This window comes from Puma concolor, chromosome A3, assembly GCF_028749965.1.
Source record: "Puma concolor isolate L17-30 chromosome A3, mPumCon1.1.hap2, whole genome shotgun sequence".
In the NCBI taxonomy this organism is placed as follows: Eukaryota; Metazoa; Chordata; class Mammalia; order Carnivora; family Felidae; genus Puma; species Puma concolor.
This window is the reverse complement of record NC_141669.1, coordinates 75,685,996-75,711,187: the sequence shown is the minus strand read 5'-3', so window position 1 is coordinate 75,711,187 and position 25,192 is coordinate 75,685,996. Positions and strand designations below refer to the sequence as shown.

Sequence of the window (25,192 nt, the reverse complement as noted above, 5' to 3'; positions counted from 1 at the left end):
TGAGTACTTTACTGGTAAAAACAAGGGAGTAACCCAGAACAAAGAAGATGATGGATTCCAGCAACAGTGGCTGCATTCAGCAGAGCAGTGAAAAGAAGTCACAGCACTACAGCTGTGTAGCAGACCAGAGAGCGGTCCGTCCACTAGGAAGAGGAGGAGAGTGGGGGTTTCTAGAAAGGCAAACCCAAGAGATAAGGACCCAGGGAAAACTTGATGATCTCAGAAAGGCAATTGACTGAGTGGGGGGAAAAACCCATTTAGATTGGATACTAGATATAGTTTCCATTGGGTGGCACATGGGTTTTCACACTGGACCCATGGAAAAGACAATATATGTAATACCATTTACAAAGTTAGGATAAATAAACACTGTTAATTTGTTTTCAGATGTTTGAAACAGCATATACAGAAAACTCAATTACAATGAGAGAACAGAGCATCACTGTTGTCAACATTGATAGTCTAACAGTAGAGACACATAGATGGGGGTGGAGGTCGGTGGGAGAGGTGATCGCAGGACAGAGAGAGTTGGAGGCACCAATGTCCTCTAGTTGTAAAGTGGAGGCCTAGGAAATATTGTCTATAGCCAATAGAACAAGAGATTGACATTTGACATTGCTTTTTTTGCAGTTGCAGAGAATAGAGAAGGAACTGAGAATTGTGATGTATATTTTGTGGAGGGGGAAAGTGGAGGGAGGCGGTGAGAGTACTAAGTCCTCATTGATCACAGCAGCAAGGCAAAAGAGAGTGTCTAAAATAAAAAATCAGGAAATTGAGGTACAAGCATTTTATTTAGGGACATGGCAGTGATACAAGCAAAACCCAAATAGAAATTCTTAAAATTGGCCCCCCCCTGGGGAATAATGGGGCAGGGGACTGTTGCTTCTCATTATAAGATTCACATGTAGTTTTTTATTTTTAACAACTGAACGTATCATGAGACTTAATTTTGTTTATGTTTTCATAAGCAAATAACACAAAAATACCTAAAGCTAAAGCACCTGTGGTTCATTTGATAGGGAAAAAGAACATTTAAAAAACTCTTACCCTTTAATTCCTATGTCTTTGCTTATTTAAAAAAATTTTTTTAATGTTTTAATTTATTTTTGAGAGACAGAGACAGCATGAGTGCAGGAGGAGCAGAGAGAGGGAGACATGGAATCTGAAGCAGGTTCCAGGCTCTGAGCTGTCAGCACAGAGCCTGACGCAGGGCTCGAACTCGCAAACTGTGAGATCACAACCTGAGCCGAAGTCAGAGGCCTAACTGACTGAGCCACCTAGGCGCCCTATTTCTTTGCTTATTTTAACCAGGTGATTTCCAAGTGGCTTATGACTCTTAAATTTCATACTTATGTGAATTTTATAAAATGCAACCAGGAGCATTGGGTCCAGAGCTGGAGAGCCCTGCTGTAATCCAGGCTTCTCATCTTCAAGCTGTGAGAATGTGGGCGGGTTATTTAAATCTATCAGCCTCAGTTTCTCATCCCTGAAAGAATAAGGACATTGCCTCCCTTACACAGATAACATGTGTAAAGTGCTCAGTAAAGGGTGTTTATTGGGGTTGTGATTATTATTAGGAACCAGACACCCTCTCGAGGAGCTCAGAAGTGATGGAGAACAATTACATGTCTTGGATTTTGAATGGAGTCAAGAAATGAACATCTTTGTGAGCAGCCATTTTTGGAAGGTTCTGCTGGGTTGTCCTAGCACAGAGACAGAGAAGTTGAAGGTAATTTTTCTGGTTGCACAGCCCTGAGCTCCTCCAGCTCAGCTTGCCTAAGCTGTTCTCCATGGATCCATTCAGTTTCACTTGGAGTCTCTAGTGTTCACCTGCCTTGTGCCCAGCCCTGGAGCAAGAAGTGCAGAACACTCCCACCCCAAAGGAACACTTGGCTCACAGTCTGGGCAGGAAGTAACAATAATGGCCCAACACCTTACATTTATAGGCTGTGAGCTGTGTGCCAGGCACAGCTCCAAGTGCTACACCATGTCATTTGAACCTCCCAACACCATGAGGCAGGCGCCACTGATGTTCTCAATTCATAGATGAGGAAATTGAAACAAGGGCCACACAGCTTGTAACAGGCAGAGCTAGGATTTGAACCCAGGTGGGCTAGCTTTAGACACTACAATGTATTGGCCTTCTGTGACAAATAGGAAATGTAGAATAAAACACACACATACAAATATACCCATAGAGAGAGACCACTGCAAGGCAAAATGCAAAATGCAAACTGCAGATTGGTAGTGGGATAGTTTTCACTTCACAACACTGGGGGTAGGGTAAGTGCCTCCAGTTCCTTCTGTTTGCATGCACCATCTCCTCTTGGGATGCACAATCATGCACTGCCATTTCCCTGAAGGAAGATAGAAAATCTATACTGTTCCTATCTGAAGCTTTGTAAACCATTGCACACTGTTGATCCTGGGTTTGGCACCTTTGGATGTTTTCTTAGTGCAGGAAAGCATTGTGTACACATAGAGTTATTTGTTTTTAGCCACCTCTGTCATCCCACGGAGCCAGCTCTCTGGGTCTATTTCTGAGCCTGTTGAAAAGAGGAAGCAGGTGCTAACTTGAGTTGACTTCAGTTGTGGCCTTGGAAGAGCTTTGGATCTGTGACACAGACCTCCAGTCCAGCCTGGAGGACTGCCGCATGGAGATGATGGCTGCTGGTGGGTTGGTTGCCATGACCTGGCTACAGGGGATGGGAAAACAATCTGTTAGCCAGTTTCTAGGGGCGTTTAAGATGTGTCTGGTGGGGCACCTGGGCCACTCAGTCAGTTAAGCACCCAACTTCGGCTCAGGTCATGATCTCACGGTTCATGAGGTCGAGCCCCGCATCGGGTTCTGTGCTGACAGCTCAGAGCCTGGAGCCTGCTTCGGTTTCTGTGTCTCCCTCTCTCTCTCTGCACCTCCCCTGCTCGTGCTTTCTCTCTCTCTCTCTCTCTCTCTCTCTCTCTCTTAAAAATAAACATAAAAAAAAGTTAAGATGTGTCTTGTAACTGAAGCAAACTGCTCTCTGGGGGATTGGAGGTTAGAAATAGCTAAGGCAAAAGGTATTGACTTAAATTTAAATTATGTAAAAAGTTAACCCAAAAACATGACTTAAAAAAATCAAAGGGTTCAAGAGAGCTTTAGTGAAGAATAAGCCTTTTCCTGATTTCTGGTCCCCAATCCTGTCGTTTCCATCTCTTAAGGCAACCCCTGCTTCCTGTTGATTAAGACTTCTGGAGATAATCGATGTGGAACAAGTGTGAGGGGGTGTGTGAGAGTGTGTGAGGGCGTACACACACATACACGCCCATTTTATTCACACAGTAGCCTAGCATAATAAACACATCGCACCTTGCTTGTCCCCCCCAACCCCGGCCCACTTAATATATCCCAGGGATCAGCACATTTCTACCTTTTCATTCTTTTTTTCGGGCTTGTCTAGCGATCTACCACATGATGTATCCTATTTTATTTAAGCAGTTCCCTATTCATGGATATTTAGGTACTTAAGGTCATTTAAAGATCTTCTAAAGCATCTGGTGTTATTGTCTTGAAAGACAGTCACACACAGACAGATTTAAATAAGTCAGCAGGCTCTTAAACCTACATTTTGGATGTGTGTTTCTTGCTATTATTGTATTTTGATCACACAAGACAGAAGAAGGTGGCTGTGCCTGTGAGTGTGTTTTGCACACGTGGGTGGATGTGTGAATGTGTGTGCCTACACAGGTAGGTGTACATTATGTTGTGTGACAGATGTACTCTTGAAAAACTCTGAATGAACCCTTTTATTTTTAAAACTGGAATATGAAAATTTAAATGCCCTGAGGGTGGGAAGATGATTTGTTATTTAGAGGAAACTTGCAGAGGAATCCTTGTGTCAAAATGAAATGATGGCTTCTTTTTTTCCCTTTTAAAAAATGGCTTCATTGAGGTCTAATTTATATACAGTAAAATGCATTCATTTTAAGTGTTTGGCTTGATGGAGTTTGACAAATGTATACATTCATGTAACCACCGCCTCAATCAAGATACAGAAAACTGGGGGCACCTGGGTGGCTCAGTCGGTTGAGCATCTGACTTTGGCTCAGGTCATGATCTGGCGGTTGGTGAGTTCAAGCCATGTGTTGGGCTCTGTGCTGACAGCTCAGAGCCTGGAGCCTGCTTCGGATTCTGTGTCTCCCTCTCTCTCGACCCCTACCCTGCTCACACAGTGTCTCTCAAAGTAAATAAAAACATAAAAAATATTAAAAGAAAAAGATACAGAAAAATTAACCCCATGCCCAAAAGCTCCTCTGTGTCTCTATGTTCACCTCCCACCCACCTTCACCTCCGGGAGATCACAGATATGCTTTTTATCACTATAGATTGGTTTTGCCTGTTCTAGGACATCATACAAGTGGAATCGCCCATGATATATTCTCTTAACGTTTGGCTTCGTTCTCACAGCGACACATTTTGTTGCATATATCAGTAGTCCATTCTTCATTGCCAAGCAAAATTCCATCGTATGCATGCAGCATGGTTTGCTTACTCCTTTACCTGTTGTGGGCCATTTGGGTTGTTGCCAGCATTTAGCTGTTATGAATGAAACTGCTGGGAACATTTATGTCCAGGTTGCTGGCTTCCCAAGTGACTCATCTCCATAATTCAGTCGTGCAGATTCACTTTAAAGTCAGGCCATTCATCCATTGAGCCAACATGCACAATATGTATTAAATCCCTCCCATGTGCTGGGCAGACAGGACTCTGCCCTGCGGGCATATACACTAAAGCCCGAATAATATCTTTGCACTGCCATGGAAAGTGTTTGAGAGAGAAACAACGCTCGTCTCCCTTATTTTAGGGAAGTAAATGCTATTGGAAGCCTTAAAATATTTAATTACGTGGGCACTCTGTGCTTTCAAACAGTGCATGCTACCAGTAAGGCCTGGTAGCCACGTCCTCCCCAAATGAAATCTTTAATCAGCGGCCGGTTTCAACATTGGCGCCCAGCAGCGTGCTCATCGTTCAGGGTTTTCCAAAGCGGAAGTGAGGAGGATGCCTGCTGCCTGAAGGTCTCCTGCAATGTCTAGGGTGCCTCTTCCGTGCCAGGTGCCTCCAGAGACTGTGATATGACTGTGGTGTCACCAGGGGACAATGGCCAGCAAAAAGGGGTGTGTAGGACTTGGGAAATGGGACCCCTGTTTGGGGAAGGAACCCTGGAGTTTCTCTCTTAATGGTTCCCTTTATACCTCTGCGTCTCTCACTCTGGTCCCCTCCCCTCCTCCAAGGGAAAAAGAAACAGACTCTTATCTAGGGCTTAATTGGGGCAACACAGGCAGTGCAAGCCTCCCTTCCTCCTTCTCATCCTTTCTGGATTCATCTTTTTCTTTTCTTTTTTAATGTTTTATTTATTTTTGAGAGAGACAGAGACAGGGTGCGAGTGGGGGAGGGGCAGAGAGAGAGAGAGGGAGACACAGAAGCTGAAGCAGGTTCCAGGCTCTGAGCTGTCAGCACAGAACCCGACACAGGGCTCGAACCCACGAACCGTGAGGTCGTGACCTGAGCTGAAGTAAGACGCTTAACCGACTGAGCCATCCAAGCGCCCCTGGATTCGTCTTTTTCTGACCCACTCCCTACTTCTGGCTTCTTTCTAGGCCCTAGAGCCTGACAGCAGAGGGAAAAGGAAGCAAAACTCAAATTGGGCACGTGTGACCTTTGTGGATTGTTCCAAGGGAAGGTTTGTCTAGAGGTCTCTGGAGGAAGTTGAGCCTGTGGTTAGGGGGAGTCTTGACAGTGAGTTTCTTACCTCCTTTGACTTGAACTCGATCACCCATCCCCCCCCACCCCCCCCACAAAACACGGGCGTGCAGACACCTGTGGGTCACAGTGACACACGGCAATACCGCCTAAGCAGGCCGCCCATTGCCGCGGCATCGGCGGGAGTTCCCGCTGGACGGGTGAGGTGTGGGGGAGGCCTGTTGGCCGAGAGGCCAGAGTTGAGGCTTCGAGCTTGGACTCCAGGCTGTCCAGCTCTGGGGCGCTCATCCCTCCCTAGCTCCCTCCCTAGCCGCGCAGTGCTGGCCACTTGCCTTCCTTAATCTCAGCTTTCTCACGCATATAGTGGCGCTCGCAGTACTTATTATCTTGCAGGTTAATTGTGGGGAATAAATGAAATAGTGTGCGTGAAGGATTTGTGAAGTCGGGCATCACCTGGAGAAGTGCCTGTGATACTTTTGTGCTTTTCAGAGGTGGCTCTTGCATGGGTTTCTATGGTTTAGGCTCTTTCCCCATTGCCTTGTTCCTCATTCACAAGAGGGGAGCTCTTGTTTACGCCCAGAGCCTGTTGCCCCCAAGAGCTCTGGGAGGCCAGAAGGGTGCCAGAGGCATTGCTCTGTCACCAGCTGCCCGGGCTGGGGAGCCCGTCAGTTGCAGGTGAGCGGGAGAGCCGGAGGCCTTGGGAAGAGAGGCCTGGCCCTGGATTGTCAGAGAAGGCTTCCCAGGCTGGTTGGGGTTTTGGGACAGGAGCTCCGGCAGAGTCTTCTCCAGACAGCCTTGGGGGCGGGGGGGGGGGGGGGGGGGGAGGGGGGGGGGGTCAGAATCCTGCCTAAAGCCCTCTGAGCTCCAGTTTTTCCATCCAAAAAGTAGGGAGTATTGCTGGCCACACGGGAGGTTGAGGGAACGAATGCAGATCAAGCACCCACATGGTGTCTGAGGCATAGGGGGAGCTCGGAAGCTCCACGGTCCCCCTCCCCTTCTCCTTCTCTCATGAGCACCTCATGACCCCTCTGGTGACCAAGGCTATAGCCTGTTTTTCCCCGGGGTTCCCCACAGGCTGGGCATGAAACTCTCACTACAGTGCTTTATTTGATAATCCCAACTCTGTAACACCGTCAGATGTCCTGGAATAGCATGTAATAATGTCAATTTAGGGCAAGAAAATGCCTTTTTTGTTGGAGCACAGCTTGACCGAGTGGAGGGAATATTGGACTATGCAGCACATTTGAAGACTTGGCTTTTTAATAACAAGAGCACCAGCGGTAACTGAGTATTTTGTGCCAGGCACCGTGCTGAGTGCTTTACACAGGCTATCTCATTTAACAGATGTGACAGGGTCTGTTATTAGCTCCGTTTCGTGAAGAAGCCTTCTGAGGCTCAGAGAGGTAGTCGCTTGCTTCAGGCCGGAGAGCCAGTAGGTTCATACATAACCACCCTGTACCGAGTACCTCCTGGGTGCCAAGTGCTTTATGTGTGTTTCGTGGCATTTTTACAGCAGCCCATTTCACAGATGACGAGACTGAGGCCACGGCTCAGAGAAGGCAAATAATTGCCTGAGCTGGGATTCAGCCCTGGTCTGACTCCAAAGGCTGTGTTTGTCTTTCCCACTGTTCTACTGCCTTGCTCCTGGCCTCAGCTGGAGGGGTAGCCAAAGGCGCTAGAGGTCCAAAGAAAACAGACATAGACATACTATCTCTGTGATGGTAGCTGGGAAGACTCATCAAGTAAAGGTAGGAGTTTCAAGGCGATTTGATAAATAGGGTTGCATCTGGGATCATTTGCAGGAACCCTGAATGCAGGAGAAAGAGCTTAGAACCAATCCTGGGAATGGCTAGGAGGAGAGAGGAGGCCTCCTTTCATGTACTGCCAGCTGCCTGGTGGTGACGGCAATCGACAGCTTGCAGGGGTTTTGCAGGGCTGGGCACCTTCGTTGCTTCATTATCCGGGCCAGGTAATTGTGAGCAGAACTTGTGATTAAATTAATTTGACCATGAGGTTGCTGCACACTCCACGTTTTGTACCTGATAAGCCTCCAGTCATCTGCGTTGAAGTCCTACCTCCCTACATGGTTCTCAGCGCCTTCTCACTCGGCCGGCTGGGGCCCGGCCAGCCCTCCGTGGCCATCTGCCCAGGCTGCAAAGCTCTTTGTTGCTTTTGGCATGCTTAATAGCTTAATTTCTATTTTTCTGTTTGGAAATGCAGTTCATCGGCATTGAGGCAGCAGTGGGTGCTAAAATGGTGTCTGATTGCTATCTTGAATGTTAATATCCTAATACATTTTATCGTCAATGACCTGTCCCCTGCCTTGCCACAAGTTCTCACTCGCCCTTTGCAAAGAGAGGCAGGCTGCTTGCCTTCCAATAGGCCCTCGAAGCCCATCTCATTCCTTTTCTGTCTCCCTCCCTGCTTTTCACAGATAGCATTGTATTCTGCCAATGCAGTCCGAAGTCGTGGGAAACCTCCGAGTTGGAGGATATGAGAAATTGTTTCATTTAGCTGGCAGGGTTTAATAGAGATGATCTAATCTCTGAAAGGCATACATTATTTAAATTCCATGCTTTTGGACAAGAGGACCCCTGATATTTGTGGCAGGGACAGGATTTTGGTTTGGCTCTGTTCAGTGGAGCTGACTGGTGGTTTTCCTGTTTGTAATTTCGTGTGGGGGCTGGGTTATGCTTGTGGCAGTGTGTGTGGGGGCGGGGGGGGTGTGTGTGGGGCGGGGATTCCTAGTGGTGAGGGTGCCAGAAAACATTTTCTTTAGACAGAAACCTAAAATCACAGATTCTTGGGACAGAAACTGTGGGGAGAGTCATCCCCTGGCATCACCACTCTGTTATTGGGTTTCCATCTGGATCCCAATCTCCAGATCCCAAACTCAGGTGAGCGACCCCTGTGGGGCAACCACTGGAGACTTCTCTTGGTGGACCTGGATTTTTTTCTTTTTTAACGTTTATTTTGAGAGAAAGCATAAGCGGGGGAGGGCAGAGAGAGAGAGAGAGAGAAAATCTTAAGCAGCTTCCATATTGTTAGTGTAGAGCCCAAAGTGGGTCTTGAACCCATGAACTGTGAGATCATGACCTGAGCCAAAATCAAGAGTTGGATGCTGAACGATTGAGCCACCCAGGTGCCCCAGTGGAACTGAAATTTTGAGAGAAACCTTGAACACTCAACCACTATAGACTGAGTCTGGGGAGGGGGGGCGCCTGGGTGGCTCAGTTGGTTAAGTGTCCAACTTCAGCTCAGGTCATGATCTCACGGTTCGTGAGTTCAAGCCCCGCAGCAGGCAGGCAGGCTCTCTGCTGTCAGCACAGAACCGGCTTTGGATCTTCCGTGTCCCTCTCTCTCTGCCCCTCCCCCGCTCACTCTGGTATGCTCTCTCTTTCTCTCTCTCTCTCTTTTTTTTTTTTTTTTATAAAATTTTTTTTTTTCAATGTTTATTTATTTTTGGGACAGAGAGAGACAGAGCATGAACAGGGGAGGGGCAGAGAGAGAGAGGGAGACACAGAATCGGAAACAGGCTCCAGGCTCTGAGCCATCAGCCCAGAGCCCGACGCGGGGCTCGAACTCACGGACCGCGAGATCGTGACCTGGCTGAAGTCGGACGCTTAACCGACTGCGCCACCCAGGCGCCCCCTCTCTCTCTTGAAAATAAACATTGAGAAAAAAAATTAGAAAAAAAAAAAAAAAAAGACTGAGTCCACAAAGAAAGTAGGGCTCATGCATGTCTCGGGAAACCTGTACTGTGAGGGGCATGAGGTGCTGGGGGAGGGACCTGGAGAATATCAGTCCAAGGTGAATTTTTTTCACCTCACAGGGAGTACATAGTGATCGTGGGAAAGCCACCTCTTCTTCCCCTGCTACTTCATTTGAATGTCGCCTTAGTACAGATCACATGCCTGCCTACCTTCCTGGAGGTGGGGCTTGCAGGGGCAAATGACCCCAGAATAGGCTCTCAGAGTTCTGAACCTAAAGTCTTTCCCCCTCCACGAAGCTTTATTGGGTGTCTCCTGACTAATGGACAGTGAGGTGGGCGCTAGATATATACATGTAATTCTCATACTCTCTGCCTAGCCGAGGAGATGGACATATGGACAATGTGTTACAGGAACCGTAGGTCAGATGTGCACGTGTCTCGTCGGGGCACAAATGAAGGGGTGATCAATTCTGACTGGGAATATCTGGAAAGGCTTCAGAGAGGAGGGGATAATTGACCTCAGCCTTGAATGAGAAGGAGGTGTTCACCAGACTGACCCTTTCTAAGTGGTGCTTGATGAATGTGTGTCTCTGCTCTTTGCTGGAGACAGTGAAACAGAAAAGGAGGGGTAGTGGTTCCTGCCCTCAAGAATTTCACAGCTTGCTGGGGAGACGGGCCTGGCACGGACGTACGAGCCAATTAAAGCTCTGTGCAGACAGATGGAATTGCGGAGGCGAGGACAGGCCACCGGGGGTACTTGGTGATCCAGGGTTTCCAGAGTTACTCCTCTCTCATGGAGAACACAGTTTCTGTAAGGACAGTTCAGACCTTGCAAAGATGTCAAGTGGAAGAGGCCCAGGCGTTCTGCCTTGACTTGTCAGCCTGGTTCTATATAGAAGCAGCTAGCTGGATTTGGAGATGGGCAGGGAGGAAGTGAGGGTGGGTGGAGAAGGCCGATGGTAAGAATGTAGCAGTATTGGCTCACTCTTTACAACCCGGGTAGAATCTGGGGTTTGCCAAACACACGTATCAACACGCAGCTCGAGCACTCGGGCCCTCCAGTGTTGCATGGGCACCACGCACACTCCCAGCCTTTGCTTCTGCTGTCTCGGTTCTTCCACCTTGAATGACTCCCCTTTCTTGTCTTCATGACGTCTTCCCAGACTGCTCTTCAACACTGATTTCCAACCTGCCAGATACTTAACCGGTTATCCTCTGTCGCTCATCACCAAGCCGGGTTCAGCATTGTTCTCCGTTTTTTAACTCCCCGATGAGAGTGTAAACACCTTCAGAGTGTGAATGGCATCTTATGCTTTTCTTTCCTCCCCTGTGAGCAGTTTGTGTAGCACAGAGAACACGGCTTTCTCTAGACGGTCTTGCCACTGAATCTCAGCCTTGCCACTTTCGCTAAAACGCTGATCTCAGCTTCCTTCTCTGTGAAATGGCGTAACCCGGGGTTTCTCAACTTTGACACTATTGGCATCTGGGACTGGATAATGCTTCGTCGTGGGTACCATCTGTCCGCTGTAGGATACTTAGCACGATCCCTTGCTCCCACCCATTAGATGCCACTGGCAGCCCTCCCTTTCCAGACATGACCATGAAAAACATCTCCAGATAATTTTTGTGTCCCAAAAACCTTCCCTGTGTCAAGCGTCCCCTGTGCCAAGTTTCTCTTGTGCAGCAAGATCTCTTCCAGTTGAGAACCACTGGGATGACATTACCTGTTGGGTCTGTATCAGACTTCCTCGTGCTGCATCCGGGACACAGCTGACGTTCCACAAATGCCGATTCTCCTGCATTCCTGATTCACCCCGCACTTGGCACGCTACAGGTTGACGAGTTGAACGGAGCTGTGACCCTAGGTTTTAGCAGTCCGGGGTGGAAAAGTCATGGAACTCTCCAGCTGTTTCCCACAATGCATTAACAGAGTCACTATCATTTTCTTAATTGCAGATTGATCTGGAGCCAGAAGGAAGAGTGTATGTGATCATTGATCTGTCGGGGTCGTCGGGTGAAGGTAGGAGGATGTGATCTCTCCTCATTGTTCTCTTCCATTGACCCTTTGTCTAACGTTGTCTCCCTCCCCTCTGTGGCTGGGACGTATTACAGTGACATTTAATTAATTGGCACCCTTCAAAGGAAAAGGTTATTTTGAAGATGCTTACGCCTGTGTACCAAAAGGGACCAGCCATCTGTTAGCTTTGGTGGAGCAGAGGGAAGATTTTTGACTTACCAAGTAAGGCCAACAAAGCAGGCGTCCCTGCACGCTGGTGCACAAGGCAGGCTTCAGTAGAGCGGCAGCCTCTCCCCGGAGGCTCGCGTGGGGTGTGTGTGAGTGTGGGGGGAAGGAAGTAAAACCAGTTGGTCTAACGGTATTCTGAAATGAAACAAATAAGGTGTCAAATTTCAGAATCTTATTTTTTTCGAGCTTTTATAGAAGTGTTACTTCTTTTTACAGTTCCCCACGCAGGCAAAAGCCCTGCTTATAGAGAGAAATAATGGGGTAAGGGAATGTCTGCTCCCCACTGGATGATGAAATAGGGTATAGACGTTCTCTGATGGTTGGATTTTCTTTCTTTCTTTCTCCATACACCCTCTTCTGTCCGTCCTGTCTTGGCACATTTACTACCTTTAAAGGCTTGCCGGGTGGCGAGGACTGAGCAATCAGAGTGGAAGGGAAGACTGGACAGTAAAACCTTGTCCACACAGAACAGGGAGATGGTGGCAGATGTAGGCCCCAGGGAGGCTGGGAACTAGGGCTGGAATTTATTGGGAACCATCTTTCCTCTCCTCTCTCTATGCGCAGGAGGACAGCACAGTTGGCTTTAATGTCATGGCAGAAAGATGGATGGGAAGGCCAAGGCTGGTTCCTCCTGGCGATGAGAAAATAATGGAACTCAGGGACTGTGGCAGTCTTTAGGGAAAGACAGTCAGCTCCTGGAGACCTGGCTGGAAGACCGGGGTCTTTTATAGCATCTCTCCGGAATGCTGGAGATTGCAAGCACAAAGTCACAACGCCACATGGTCTCCTTGCTTTAGGGATGAGCTCTAGTTTGTAGTTCAGTAGTGGGAGGAGAGATTATGCTCGCAGACTCAGTGGAGTGGGTCAAACGATGTGCTTGACAGTTGTGCCTGATGGTTTTCATTTGGCTAATTTATCACCCAGTTTCAACAGGTGTTCAGAATAATTCAATAATTGTGTGTATATGGGGCTTATAATAGAATTCAGTCCTCTTTGAATAGATCTCAATTATTTGGCATAGGTTTAAAACTTTAAACAGCCTTCCAAAATTGGTCTCGTACATTTTCTTCTCTTTACTGCAATTACATTTTGGCGTTTCCAGCTTTCCTTCTCTACCCTCGGCTCTGAGCAGCCCAGAATAGAATCTGTTGTAGAAGATTCAGGGATTTAGCAATGTTTCGTGTGAAATATTTAAGATGTGCCAAAGGGCCTGAAGAATAATAAAATGAGCACCAGTGTACCCACCACCCAGATTAAGAAATAAAGCAATGATTAAGGTGGAAGCTTGCACTGCTTTTAACGTAGCGTGTGATCCCAAATTCAGCAGACCTAAAAGTATTACAGTGGCCTCCTGATTGTAGATCCTGGCGAAAATTTTGATGAGCAAAATCAACTCCCCTTTCCTTGCATAATCTATATGTCATAGGAAAACTAGGAAAATTAACAAAATATACCTTTCCTGTGCCAAAATGCTGGGTAACCGATTGGAGGGCTTAGGTTATTATTATTATTTTTTTGCTTTGAAAAGATGAAACACTTGTGAAATTATGGAAGACCCCCTTTTTTACGTTAGACAGAAAGGATAGGGAACGAATGAATGAGTAAATAAATCAGAAGCAATTGATTTTTTTCCTCCTTGCTTCTGTGGCTTATTGCATGTGAATGGCCAAAGCAATTTTCATTGGGCTGAATTCGGAGTGTATTTTTTTTTTATCTCTTTCATCTTAAGAAAATAGAGTTTACTTCAGAAATGCTGACACATGCCAGACTCTGTAAAGTGCTAGCATGTGTTGCTCTGAAGAAAAGGAAAACTTTTTTTGCCCCCCTCCCCTTTTTTTTTCTCACTGTTCCCGGATTTGGGAGTCTTTCTCTGGATGGCGGGAAAGAGTTCCAGCAACCTCTTTGTAGGACCTTGTTGTGCTCCGTTTGCGTTCTGTACATCTGTTCGCCCATCATACCGTTGAGACTTTGAAGATCTCCTGCTCCAGAGGTTTTGGGAAGGGGTTGGGGGGGTGGGGCGAGGAGAGGAGCAAAGGTTGGGTAGCCACAACATGTGTTACCTAGACTGCATGAGAAGGGTCCAGTGCAAAACACGGTTGTCCCAGCTGGACTGTGAATGTTCACAGATTCTTATCTAAGTCCCTTTCTTAGGTGAAAGCACCTCACTGTATTCTACAAAAGCATGCAAAGAGAGTTGCAATGAAGCAAGGCTGACAGGTTCACTCTGTTATTCTGCCGTCCGGCATCCCTTCAGCTCGCCTGTCTCAAATGCTCCAGTCCCATCAGTGGAGAAAAATACCTATGTTCATAGCGATCACATACACTTTACAACACAGGCAAACAGCAAAGAGCCCAGGGAGAGGTGTGGGATGAGGCTATGTGGAAAGGTGTGGGATGAGGCTCCGAACCCAGGATGTGCCACAGGTTTCTTTTTCTTGCTAACACACTGTAGAACGCCTGGACGTTTGTGTCTGCCAGAGCTGGAGCTAATGTGATTTCTAGCTGTCTAATAAAATTCCACTGCTTGCATGTCCTGTGCAGCTCACCATAATGGGATTTGACTGGTGTGTGCTTTAGCTAAACCAGGCACCCTAACCCCAGATGTAAGGGGTCAGGCACGATGACAGTGAAGGCCATTTCCGGTCATGCAGTTTCGATCTCTGGTCTCATGTGAATAGCTATCAGAGCTCAAAGTTGAGGACTGGCTAGTATCTGTAGCAGGTTGAAGAAGTTGAAGGAAATGGGCTCTCTTGGATAGGCACCACACCAGGCACTTTACCTACATTATCCCCAGTAGTGAACCTTCCAGAATACTCACGTGGGATCTTCCAGTCTCGGGTGCCTCTTAGTGTTTGCTTTTATCCTAAGTAATAGCCACCTGGCTTCCTGGTAAACATAGCACTACAGGCTCACCGGATACTTAAATACTTAAATCAGAGCATAATTAGCCCAGGTGACAGACGCATGAACAGCAATGTTATTCTCAGGTGTGCAAAGTATTGTCTCCTGCTGTGCACATTAGTTAGCCTTTCTACCTTTGTTGTGATGCAATTTGTCCATTACTCCGATTCTTTATAATGATGTGACAATGCACCACTATGTGCAGGCTCCCAGAGGGGCCAGCAGGGTCTGACCCGGGGATTTCTAAGCTCTCCTTTCCCTGCCTTCCATCCAGATACAGTGTTCACCCCGGAGAGTCCTTCAGAGCCTACACAACAACAGAAAGAACTAAAAGTGGGTCTCACTGATATGTTTGGATTGCCAAACTGCTTCTCCAATAAAACGCAGGAGAGATTAAATAATTTGAAGGATTTTTGTAACAGAGGCATTGCAAATAATGCAGTTCGATCAGGTTTCGGAGTGGAGTGATTGCGCATTGCAGAAGCAGAAGAGCAGGGAGCAGGACCCACGCCGTCCCCTTCTTCCTGCAGCCACATGCTGTGGACACCATTCAGTCTCTTCCCTGGGAGCCCCAGCAGGTGGGGTAGGCAGAGTACAGTCCCAGGAGCCCATCAGTCCTGGCCTTAAATCCTGGCTCTAGTGCTTACTGGTTTGGAGCTTCTCACTGGCGAAGGGGGATAATCCCGTGTATTGCAGGGACTACGGTCAGATCGCTATGAGAACAGTGCCCTTGAATATAGGTGATGCTCAGTAAATGTCCTAAGGCCCTGGAGCCCTGCAGGCAGGGAGGTGGGCAAAGCCCGTGAAGGAACAGCGGGAAGGGTATACCGGGAAGCAGTTTGAAGGCAGGTTTGTGACTCTGGGGCATATTAAAAAGGTATAAGAACAGATCAAGGTGACAAAGAGGCCATTTATAGACTCCTATCTATATCTGCCTGGGGCTAACAGACTGCTTTCTGCAGAGTTCAGACCTTGCCATAGTTTTGCCCCATTTTCTGTCTTTCTCTTTCTTCCTCACCCTTCCCCCCAGTGAACTATTTCCTAGAAGGACGTTCTCTATCCTGTTTGTATCTCTGGCCTTGGATGTCAGAAACTTGTCTTTGTTGGAGCCTGGGTGTGCCCTCTCTGCTCAGTGCAGACTGAGCACATGTGGGCCCCACACTCTCACTGGCCCCTGGGTAAAAGCCCTTCATGGATTTGAAGACAGTCATTAAATCTCTCCTCTTCAGGTTGATCATTCAAATCCCTTACCTTTTCTGAAGGAATCATTGAGAACTTTAACTCATCTTCGCAGCTCTCTTCTGGACTTTTTTGCAAGTTGCAAGGGCAGATAGACACGATCAGACCTGCTTGGCTTAAATGGTAATGTGTGTAGAGGTGTGTAGGGCACGTGCCTGACAGTGTTACCTCCACGTGGGAGATAGTCCCATTGAGAGGTCAAGTGCCACGCCCAAGGCCAAAAGTCTGATTGCACCACCCTGTTGGGTCTAGACCCCCAGTCTGCAATCCGGTGCCCTGCTCTACATCATGGCCTCAGTAGTGACTGTGCCAACGTGGCAAAGACCTCCCCAACACTCTGTTTTAGTTTTTTTCTTCAGCTTTTTTTTTTTTTTTTTTTTTTTTACAGTGATAAGGAGCTAGAATTCTTAGCTTTGAATCCAAAGGTGACCCAGAGTCCTTTTCATATATAACCAGATTTCTTTTCTGCTCTCTTAGAAATGAGAACTCCTTTAGTCCTAGTTCAGGAGCCATTAGCTCCTTCTCAGGCTTTCTGGAAGGTGGGTTCCTAACTAAGGCTTGGTCTGCAACCAGACGTGATTCAAATCCACGCAGGTTAGTTGTCTTTCTTACCCCGTTTCCACGGCCAGCATTAGAGTGCTGTCCTCCATGTTGAAATAGAAGGGGAGGGCTTCTGGAGACTGCCTCGCCCACTGGGCAGTTTCTATCTGGATAACGTCTCTCAGCTCTAGTTCCTGAGAATTCTACAGCATTTAATCCAATGCCTTCAGTTACCAGATAGTTAAAAAGAACCATTAGTTCCAGCGAACGATAGTCACCGGCGCGCTTTAACAAATGTGCCCGGCATGGTGCCCCGTGCTGGGTTTGGAGAATGGGAAGTGGGGAGGTAAGCAGAAAACAAGAGATGGCCTTCACAAGACCCAAGAAGGCCTTGCCTTCAAGGAAGTGTACAGCTCATTTAGGAATCCAGGACTCACTTGTAGGACAAAAGTACTAGAGAGAAATGCAAGGTAGTATCACATGAAATGCTTACTTGGGTTTTACCAAGAGTGCTCCAAATGGGAAATCGGGGCTGGAATAATCCAGGACAACCTCAGAGAACAAATTGGGGCTGGAATAACCCAGGACAACCTCAGAGAAGAGGCAGGGCTTGGGCTGAAAAGGAAAAGATAGATAGCCTGGGTTGACAGGGAAGAAACGGGGGGGAGGGGCATTCTGAGCACGGGGGCATCATATCATTGCTATCAAAGACAGCTTTGTGGCTTTTATTTTTAGGTAAGGTTGGATAGATATGATAAATTAAATAGATACAAATTGTTTTCTCTAAGAGCTTCCTAACAAAGACAGTTATCAGTATTGTAGACAGAAACTCTCATACAGTGCAAACAAGAAAATGAAATACCTGAAATGATTAAGCTGTGTTTGAAGGTTGGAGGCAGTTCTTTCTAGATGTGTCTTCATGGTCAAGGCCTCTCACCCACCTTGGAGCCCAAGGAGGAGGAATGTTCTAGGTCAGGTTTGGTCAAGTCTGCGATGTTGAGTAGAGCACATTTTATTATAAGCTTGGGGCTTAGGGGATTAGAAGATCAAGTCCAGGTACAGGCATTCCTTTGTATCTTTTCTGCCCCCCCCCACCTCTTTTCTCCCTCAGCAACCACATGGAGTCCTATGGTAAGTGCTCCACCACCTCCACCACCCCCCAGCCTATCTAGCTTGTGTCCCCCCAGCAAGCCCTGACACTCCGTCTTTCTCTTTGCAAGTTCTGCTCAGTCTCTAACGAGAAGCGTTGCTTGAGAAGCAAAGAAGGCTCTCACTTTCCCAAACATGGGATTTCAAAGTCAGTCTCCAGTTTCAAGATGCTGAGAGGTCTCCCTCCTAAGAGGTGCCTTAGGCAGTGGGATGTGGTCCGGCTCACCCCGCAGACTCCCCCGACATGCATGGGCATGGGAGATTCTCTAGTAGCATGTGGAGCACAGAGGCAGACTCGGGGCTTGATAAGAGTGAAAATAAAGTCCAGATGTGCAAAAACATTGATCTTGCAGTGTGTATCCCACGTCTCCACCCCCCCGGCATAAGTACTTACCACTGATACCCAGGACACAGAGCCCTTAGTCTCCAGGTTTTTGGCTCTATTTTCTGATGGAATAAATGCCTGTTCCTAGAAATGACCATATGCACCAGAAATTGGGGGGGGGGGGGCAGTCAGCAGTGAACCAAGGGGAGAAAACAGAACACCTTACCCCCATCAAGGGGTTTATTATGTCCCAAAGAGACAGTGCTAAAATGCTTGATGAGAAATAAACCAAGAAACCCTCATTTCCTTCCAAATAGGCTCTAGATGCAAAGCACTTCCTCTGAAATGAGTCATCCACAGTTAACAAGACCAAATGCCACCCATTAGCAGATGAAAAACAGAATTGAATCCTGAGTGTTGAAAGAGCAGAGTTCTTTCGTATCACTACCAAAGCCTCCTTCCCCTGTGCCATTATGGAGTATAGATGTGTATTTTCTATTGACTTTTGTGCCTATTTCACTAATGAAGTAATTGAAGAAGGAATAGTTATGTTGAAGAAAGCAGCTTCTAGAAAGGGCGGATTTATAATAGATCTTTAGTCAAGAAGTGAGCCCTGTGTTTCCTGGCATGGCCTCTAATTCTGTCTCTGTTGTCTTGCTATGCATCATTTCTGTGTCTTATAAAGAAGATTGTTTTGGGAAATTCATGTTTGCAGCTTAGTTCACACTGGGTCAAAGCGGCCTATAATTTAATCATTGACTGTTGTTTATGTCCTCATGATTTGGCTTAAAACAAGAGAGTATTTCCATTCATCTAACCTAATTTAGAGAGCTGTCTTTCAGAATCAACTACTTTATTCTTTCATCCAGTTGAAATTGGCCAGTGCTGACAGTTTTATTGATTTTCCTTATTACCTAGCTTTGTTGAAACATTCACATTTTCACAATCAAGTGCTTCACCATCTTTTTCAAGTTGCTAACACAGGGGGTTTTATCTTCCTCCTCTTTACAGACCTTTGGTGTGAGCTGGGGTGGGGGGGGGTGTGAGCTGGTGTGAGCTGGGGTGACTGGGAAGTCTGTGCATTTGTCCACACACACGTAGATGAGAATGAATGTCTCTGAATCACCTCTTCTGTCTCCCCTTCGTCCTTAGTTTCCGTCACTGATTGGAAACATCATGTATTTGTTTACTTAAGATATGGTAGGCTCTGGGAGTAGAGCTAATGAACTTGGCCCCTGCTCTCAGGTATCTATACTCCTGCAGAAGGAGGCAGGCGATAGACATGTTTTAGCTATTGTGTAGTGGCTGGCGGAACAGCATGCTGTGGGACCACCGAAGAGACTCCTTTCAACTTGAGGGCTCACCCTGGAGGAGGCAGTCCGTCAGTGATGGAACTTGTTGTAGCCTCTGGCCATGGAAAAGTTGCTATGTCTCTGTATATGGCAATGGTTGTATTTCCATCTATTTTTTTTAAGCTTCTAAGTGATTATTTTAAATCAGCTCTTCATGGCAAACCCAAAAGGCAAGTTTTCCTTGGTTGAAGAAACAGAGCCACTGTCCAATCAGAAGGTAAAAGAAAGGTGGACAAAGACTTTGATCTACCTAAATTTGAACCTTGCAGGAATATATCTGATTTATACATTCATTCATTCAACTTCTAGCTATTGGGCAACTGTACCAGTTACACTTGTGAGTGCTAGGGGCCCAGAAGTGAACCCTATAAACAATACAAAGCCGCATGGGCCTTACATTTTAGTGGCTATGCTTGTGTGTGTGTAGGCTGTCTCTGCAAGGATACCTAACACACTGGGAACGACAGCTGCCTCTGGGGAGGGGAAAGGGTAAATTTAGAAAGAGGGGAAAGGGTAAATTGACTTTCCTGTCAATACCTGTAATCTTGTTTTTCTTTCCCATGTATGTGTATTAGCTTTTAAAACAATCACTTAGAAGCTTAAAAAAAAAAAATAGATGGAAATACAACCATTGCCATACACAGAGACACAGCAACTTGTCCATGGCCAGAGGCTACGACAAGTTCCAGAAGACCCTGCAGAGAGGAATGACCCATCATATCCAGAGACTGTAAGGATAATGCCCTTCTTAATGCTCTGCATTACTCCACAGACACCTCTGATTTGTAATGGGATGTGCTGAAATGTAGGATATGTAGGGATCCCCCAGACTGTGCCTGTCACCAAGGACCGAGTGCCCCAGTGTGGAAAAGCAGGTGGGCCAGAGTGGGTGATGAACCAGTGATGTGGGCAGACGTTCACTCCACGGAGCACCTTGCCTCTGGGTGCTTAGCCCTGAGGCTGCTGAAAGGCCGGCCCCCCTGGATGCACAATCTCATGGTGGCATCTTCTCTAGCACCAAACAGCACTCTCCAGCATTTAGTGGCAGCTGGTACTGGTCCCAAGCTTGGTCATGTCCACAGACCAAGTGGCTTCACCAGCTGGGGTACCTCCTGTCCAGCCAGGAAGGGCCAGCTGGCTGCCAGTGGGTGAGTTACTCCCCCTCTCCAAACCCTCAAGTTTGCCTGTTTCCCGACATTGAAAATAACGGTCATGTTTATTTCAAACAGAGATGTTCTCTCCAACAGGAACCCGTGACCGCTACAGTTTGCCAGGTGTGAATTCTCCTGGAGTTGTCAGGGGAAGTTAAATTCCCTTCAAGGTATGTCTAGTTGTTATTGGGACCAGGATTCCTTAGACATCTGCATTGTAGTTCCTGCCGCACTAGTTAATTACTGGCTTTACCAATTGACTGAACAAACATCATCTGAGAACCTGTTGTGGGCTGTGTGCCATGCTGAGAGCTGGAGAATCAAAGGCGAGAAAGACGAGGCCCTGCCCTCCAGGTGCCCCCAGGCTAGGGCTTGTCATCCAGAAGTCACAGGCTCTCTTTAGGCCTCAGGGGCCTCCTCCATACCTGCAGGGTGAAGGGGACTAAGGGCACCTTCTCCCTCCGTGGTTTGAATCAAAACCAAGAATTTACACACAGCCAGGCACCTGAAAGGGGGCAAGTGGTGAGTACAAAATTTTAAGCCAAATCTTCATATAGAAATCATTTTATTGAAGCCTCCAGGGGTCTGTCAGGTAACTTTGATCCTATTTTACATATGAGAAGAATTAGGCTTAAAAAGTTGAAGAGTGGGGCGCCTGGGTGGCTCAGTCAGTTAAGCATCCGACTTCGGCTCAGGTCATGATCTCACGGTCCGTGGGTTCGAGCCCCGTGTCGGGCTCTGTGCTGACAGCTCAGAGCCTGGAGCCTGTTTCAGATTCTGTGTCTCCCTCTTTCTCTGACCCTCCCCTGTTCATGCTCTGTCTCTGTCTCAAAAATAAATAAATGTTAAAAAAAAAATTAAAAAAAAAAAGTTGAAGAGTGTGAATCACCTGGGATCCTGAGGAAATGCAGATCCTGACTCAGTGGGCCTCGGGCGGGGTCTGAGATGCTGCATTTCTCAGCAGCCCCCCACCCCCACCCCAGGGCGATTAAGGTGCTGGGGATCCTCAGGACAACACTCTGAGAAGCAGGACACTACTAGAGCTTTGATGGTGTCCTTGCAGCGTGCTGAGAAGGCATCAGTTTCTATTTCACTGGAAATTGAGAGGGAAATCTACATCCTGTCTCAAAGTCAATACCTTTCAATCCTTTTCCATCCCTCTTCTCCTTTCTTCTGGGAAAGGGGCTAAGAAGGCACTTGATATTCTTAGGGAAGGTGAGCAATTCCCCGGCCTTGGCTTTCTAGGCCCGGCTTTAGTTGTCTGCAGAAGGTCAGAGTGGAGGGCGTTGGGGTTCTTCAGCGAGGAGCACGAGGAAAACAAAAAGCAGTCAGGATATTGGAGTTTTTGTTTTTGTGTTTGCTTTTCTATAAATACCTGCAAGTATTGAGTGGTGCTTGAATGTGATCCCACTGTGCTAATTTTCTCCCGGTTTCTGGGGCTTTGATGAAAACAGCTTACCCAGGGCCCTTGCTAGAACTTACCTTTATGTGTTCCTCTGATGAGGTAGGCAGGTTGCACCTTCCTTTGACGGATGCGGAAACACAGAGGGAGTTCTGGATGAGATGTTGGGTACACAGGAGGGGCATAATTTTTATTTGTTGAATAAATGAATGCGTGGCTAAATGAAATAACAGGAGACAGTGCCACTTTAAAAGGAAACTATTGAGATAAACAAGTGTTTGGACTGACTCTGCTTTGGATAGCCAGTTATTTCATATTCCAGTGTATAGTCACTGGGGACTTCATGGGTGAGCGAGGGCCTGCGTGTTTAAGCTTTCTGTACCTTGCACTTATTAGGGGCTCTCTGAGGCCTCCTCAGAGCCTCCACACACACCATGTCCCCAATTGTAATACCCTGTCCCCTCCCTGTTTATTCAGCTACTTCTCCATTCTCTCAAAATTTGATTTCAAGTTTGCCTCCTGCCAGAGGCCTTCCCACATCAGCCCACCCACCCCCACCTGCTGGTTCACAACACTGTGTTTGCTCCCACACTCCTCGGTGTCTTTCTGTACAACCGTGTACTCATATATTTATATTGTATCTATAACGAGAGTCCTGGTTGTGCCCTCCCGCCCCAGTAAGCCACAAGCCATCTGAGGACAGAGGTTTCTGTAAAAGGGGCCCAGAGCTAAGAGCTGGCCCAGCACCCATGAGGCTCCTGGGTGGCCTCACAATATGACAATGCAGACCATGCTACCGTTAGGACTATACAAAGCTAGATGGGAAGCAAGGGCCATCTCTGTACTTGGGGCCTCTCCATCCAGCCAGGAACCAGACCACCCAAATCCAGGGTGGTACGGGATACCATAGAGACATTGACTCAGTCCATGGGAGCCTTGATTATTGCCGGGCCTGGCTAGTGCTGGGCACAAGGCCCCCTGATTAGTTACAGTGAATTTCAGCATTAAGCATTTAAGCAGTTTATGGTGAAGTGGCAACAGGAGTAACCCCTTTACTGACATCAGAAGCTTGGATTCGGTTCCTGGACCTGCTACTAACCAGCCAGTTAAAGGTGAACAAATCATTGAGTGTTTCCAGCCCTTGACTGGACTGCATCGACAGCATTAAGACGCGGTGATTCAGTGAATGTTCAGGATTCCAGAACGTCAGATCGGAGATTTTCTGAATACAGGTGTGGCTCAATGAGAAGGTTTCATAATCCCTCTTTACCTGCTTACTCTGCTTATCCCTACTTACCACCGGGAAGTCAGACTCAGTTATCCCTGGCCAAAGCACAGGGTCCTTAGCAGTGGGTGAGACATGGTGGGAGTCTGAGGAACTTAAAAGGTGGCTAAGTAAAGAGGGAGAGTTTATCTCATGACCCCTTAGGGGCAGTTCTAGGACCAGAGTGGTAGGGGTACAGGGAGGCAGCTTTAAGCTTGGTTTAGTGTATAGAAAATGCCTCTAGTAGACAGAGCTCTCCAGCATTTAAACACATTTGACCAGTAAGCAGGGAGCTCTCCGTCGCTGGAGGTATTCAGAGACTGAATGAGCATTTTAAAATATTGTAGAAAAATCAATCTCCTAATGGTCTTTTGTGAGATCTGAATATTTGTAACATAATTTCCTTAAGTATATACAAATGGAGAATCGTAGGGCTACTTTATTTTATTTAAAAAAAAAAAAATCCAAGGTCCTCATTGTAAAAACGGAGAGAACAAGAGAGTATGGGATAATGGGGACACGGAATAAGTTGGGTTTCAGCATCTATTTACAGAATAGTTATATTTCTTGAAAATTTAGGCAAAAATGGAAATGTTACAATGTGGATCTTGTTTCCAGAGAACTAGGGAAGATCTCTATTTGAACGGACCCCAAACTGTGTCCACCCCTGTTATGAATATTTTTGTAAATGGAAAATCTCTTGTAACACCAGTATTCGCTCCTTAGTTCTCGTTCTTGCGGGTATGCACACAGAAATCACTGAAAGAGTGGTCCCTTGGTGTGCATCTGTGAAGAGATCACCCAGGGGAGAGAAGGATGGCAACCAAGGCCCCTGATGTAGGGGAAGCAGCATCAGTTCATGTGTGCTGGGGGGTAAGGAATTTCTCCTCAGACTTAAGAAGCCTAGGAGCTATAGAAGTAGGAAGAATGGAAGTTCCTTTGGGAAGACTTTACTCAGCTTCTTGCCCTGAGAAATGGTTTGATTTTGAATAGATAGCTTCTCACTATGGGTGATGTATTGGCATAAAGATTACAATTAAGAATTTATTGCCCATATGAGGTGGGGCACCAGGAAGGCAGGTTGGCCCATCTCCCCTTAATGGTGACCTATGTTTGTTAAATGCTTGAAATTTTACCTCCAGAACTTTCATGTGTTTGCTGGTTTAAGTTCATGATGCTCATTGAATATCTAACTCTTCTTTTATTTAAAAAGAAAGAAAGAAAGAAAGAAAGAAAGAAAGAAAGAAAGAGAAAGAAAGAAAGAAAGAAAGAAAGAAAGAAAGAAAGAAAGAAAGAAAAGAAGAGAAAAGAAAAGAAAAGAAAAGAAAAGAAAGACCAATCCTTATAGAAAGATGAAATCCTAAGCATTTCTTGAATTTCCTCATGCTCAGAGGACCAACAGTTAGGTTTGTAGGTAGGTCCCTAAATTTGTACACACTTCTAAAAAGGTGTCTGAAGGTCAAAAGAGTGAAAGTTTGAATAACTGAGTTAATGTTGTAATGGGAGATTACATTCCAGAGAGCTAAAATATTTACTGTTGCACCAAAAAGAATAAAATACCTAGGAATAAACTTAACCAAGGAAATGAAAGCTCTGTACTCTGAACACTGTAAACACTGATGAGAGAAATTGAACACGACACAAACAAATGGAAAGATATTCCATGCTCGTGGATTGGAAGAATTAATATGGTTAAAATATCCACACTACTGGGGCACCTGGGAGGCTCAGTTGGTTGAGAGTCTGACTTCCGCTCAGATCATGATCTTGAGGTTCATGAGTTCGAGCCCTGTGTCGGGCTCTGTGCTGACAACTCAGAGGCTGGAGCCTGCTTCAGAGTCTCTGTATCCCTCCCTCTCTGCCCCTCCCTGGTTTGTCTCTGTCTCTCTCTTTCTCTCAAAAATAAATAAACATTAAAAAAAAAAATGTCCACACTACCCAAAGTAATCTGCAGGTGAAGTGCAATCTCTATCAGATACCAACAGCATTTTTCACAGAACCAGAACAAATAATCCTAAAATTTGTATGAAACCACAGCAGACCCTGAGTAGCCAAAGCAATCTAGAGAAAGAACAACAAAGCTGGAGGTATCACAATCCCAGATTTCAAGATATACTACAAAGCTGTAGTAATCAAAACAATATGCTACTGGCACAAAAACAGACACATAAATCA

General features: G+C 46.5%; 1 protein-coding gene across 4 annotated transcripts in view; it reads left to right on the top strand.

The window, feature by feature from the left end:
* Positions 1–25,192, top strand: part of PRKCE (protein kinase C epsilon) — a 503,885-nt gene that overhangs the window by 176,485 nt on the left and 302,208 nt on the right. For 3 of the 4 annotated variants that reach the window (XM_025932829.2, XM_086701184.1, XM_086701182.1), the window contains exon 2: positions 11,406–11,469. In XM_025932829.2, coding sequence (XP_025788614.1) covers positions 11,406–11,469 — 64 coding nt within the window. Of the gene's footprint in view, positions 1–1,577; positions 1,730–11,405; positions 11,470–25,192 lie in introns of all 4 variants that reach the window. The other variant, XM_086701183.1, reaches the window with a different exon arrangement.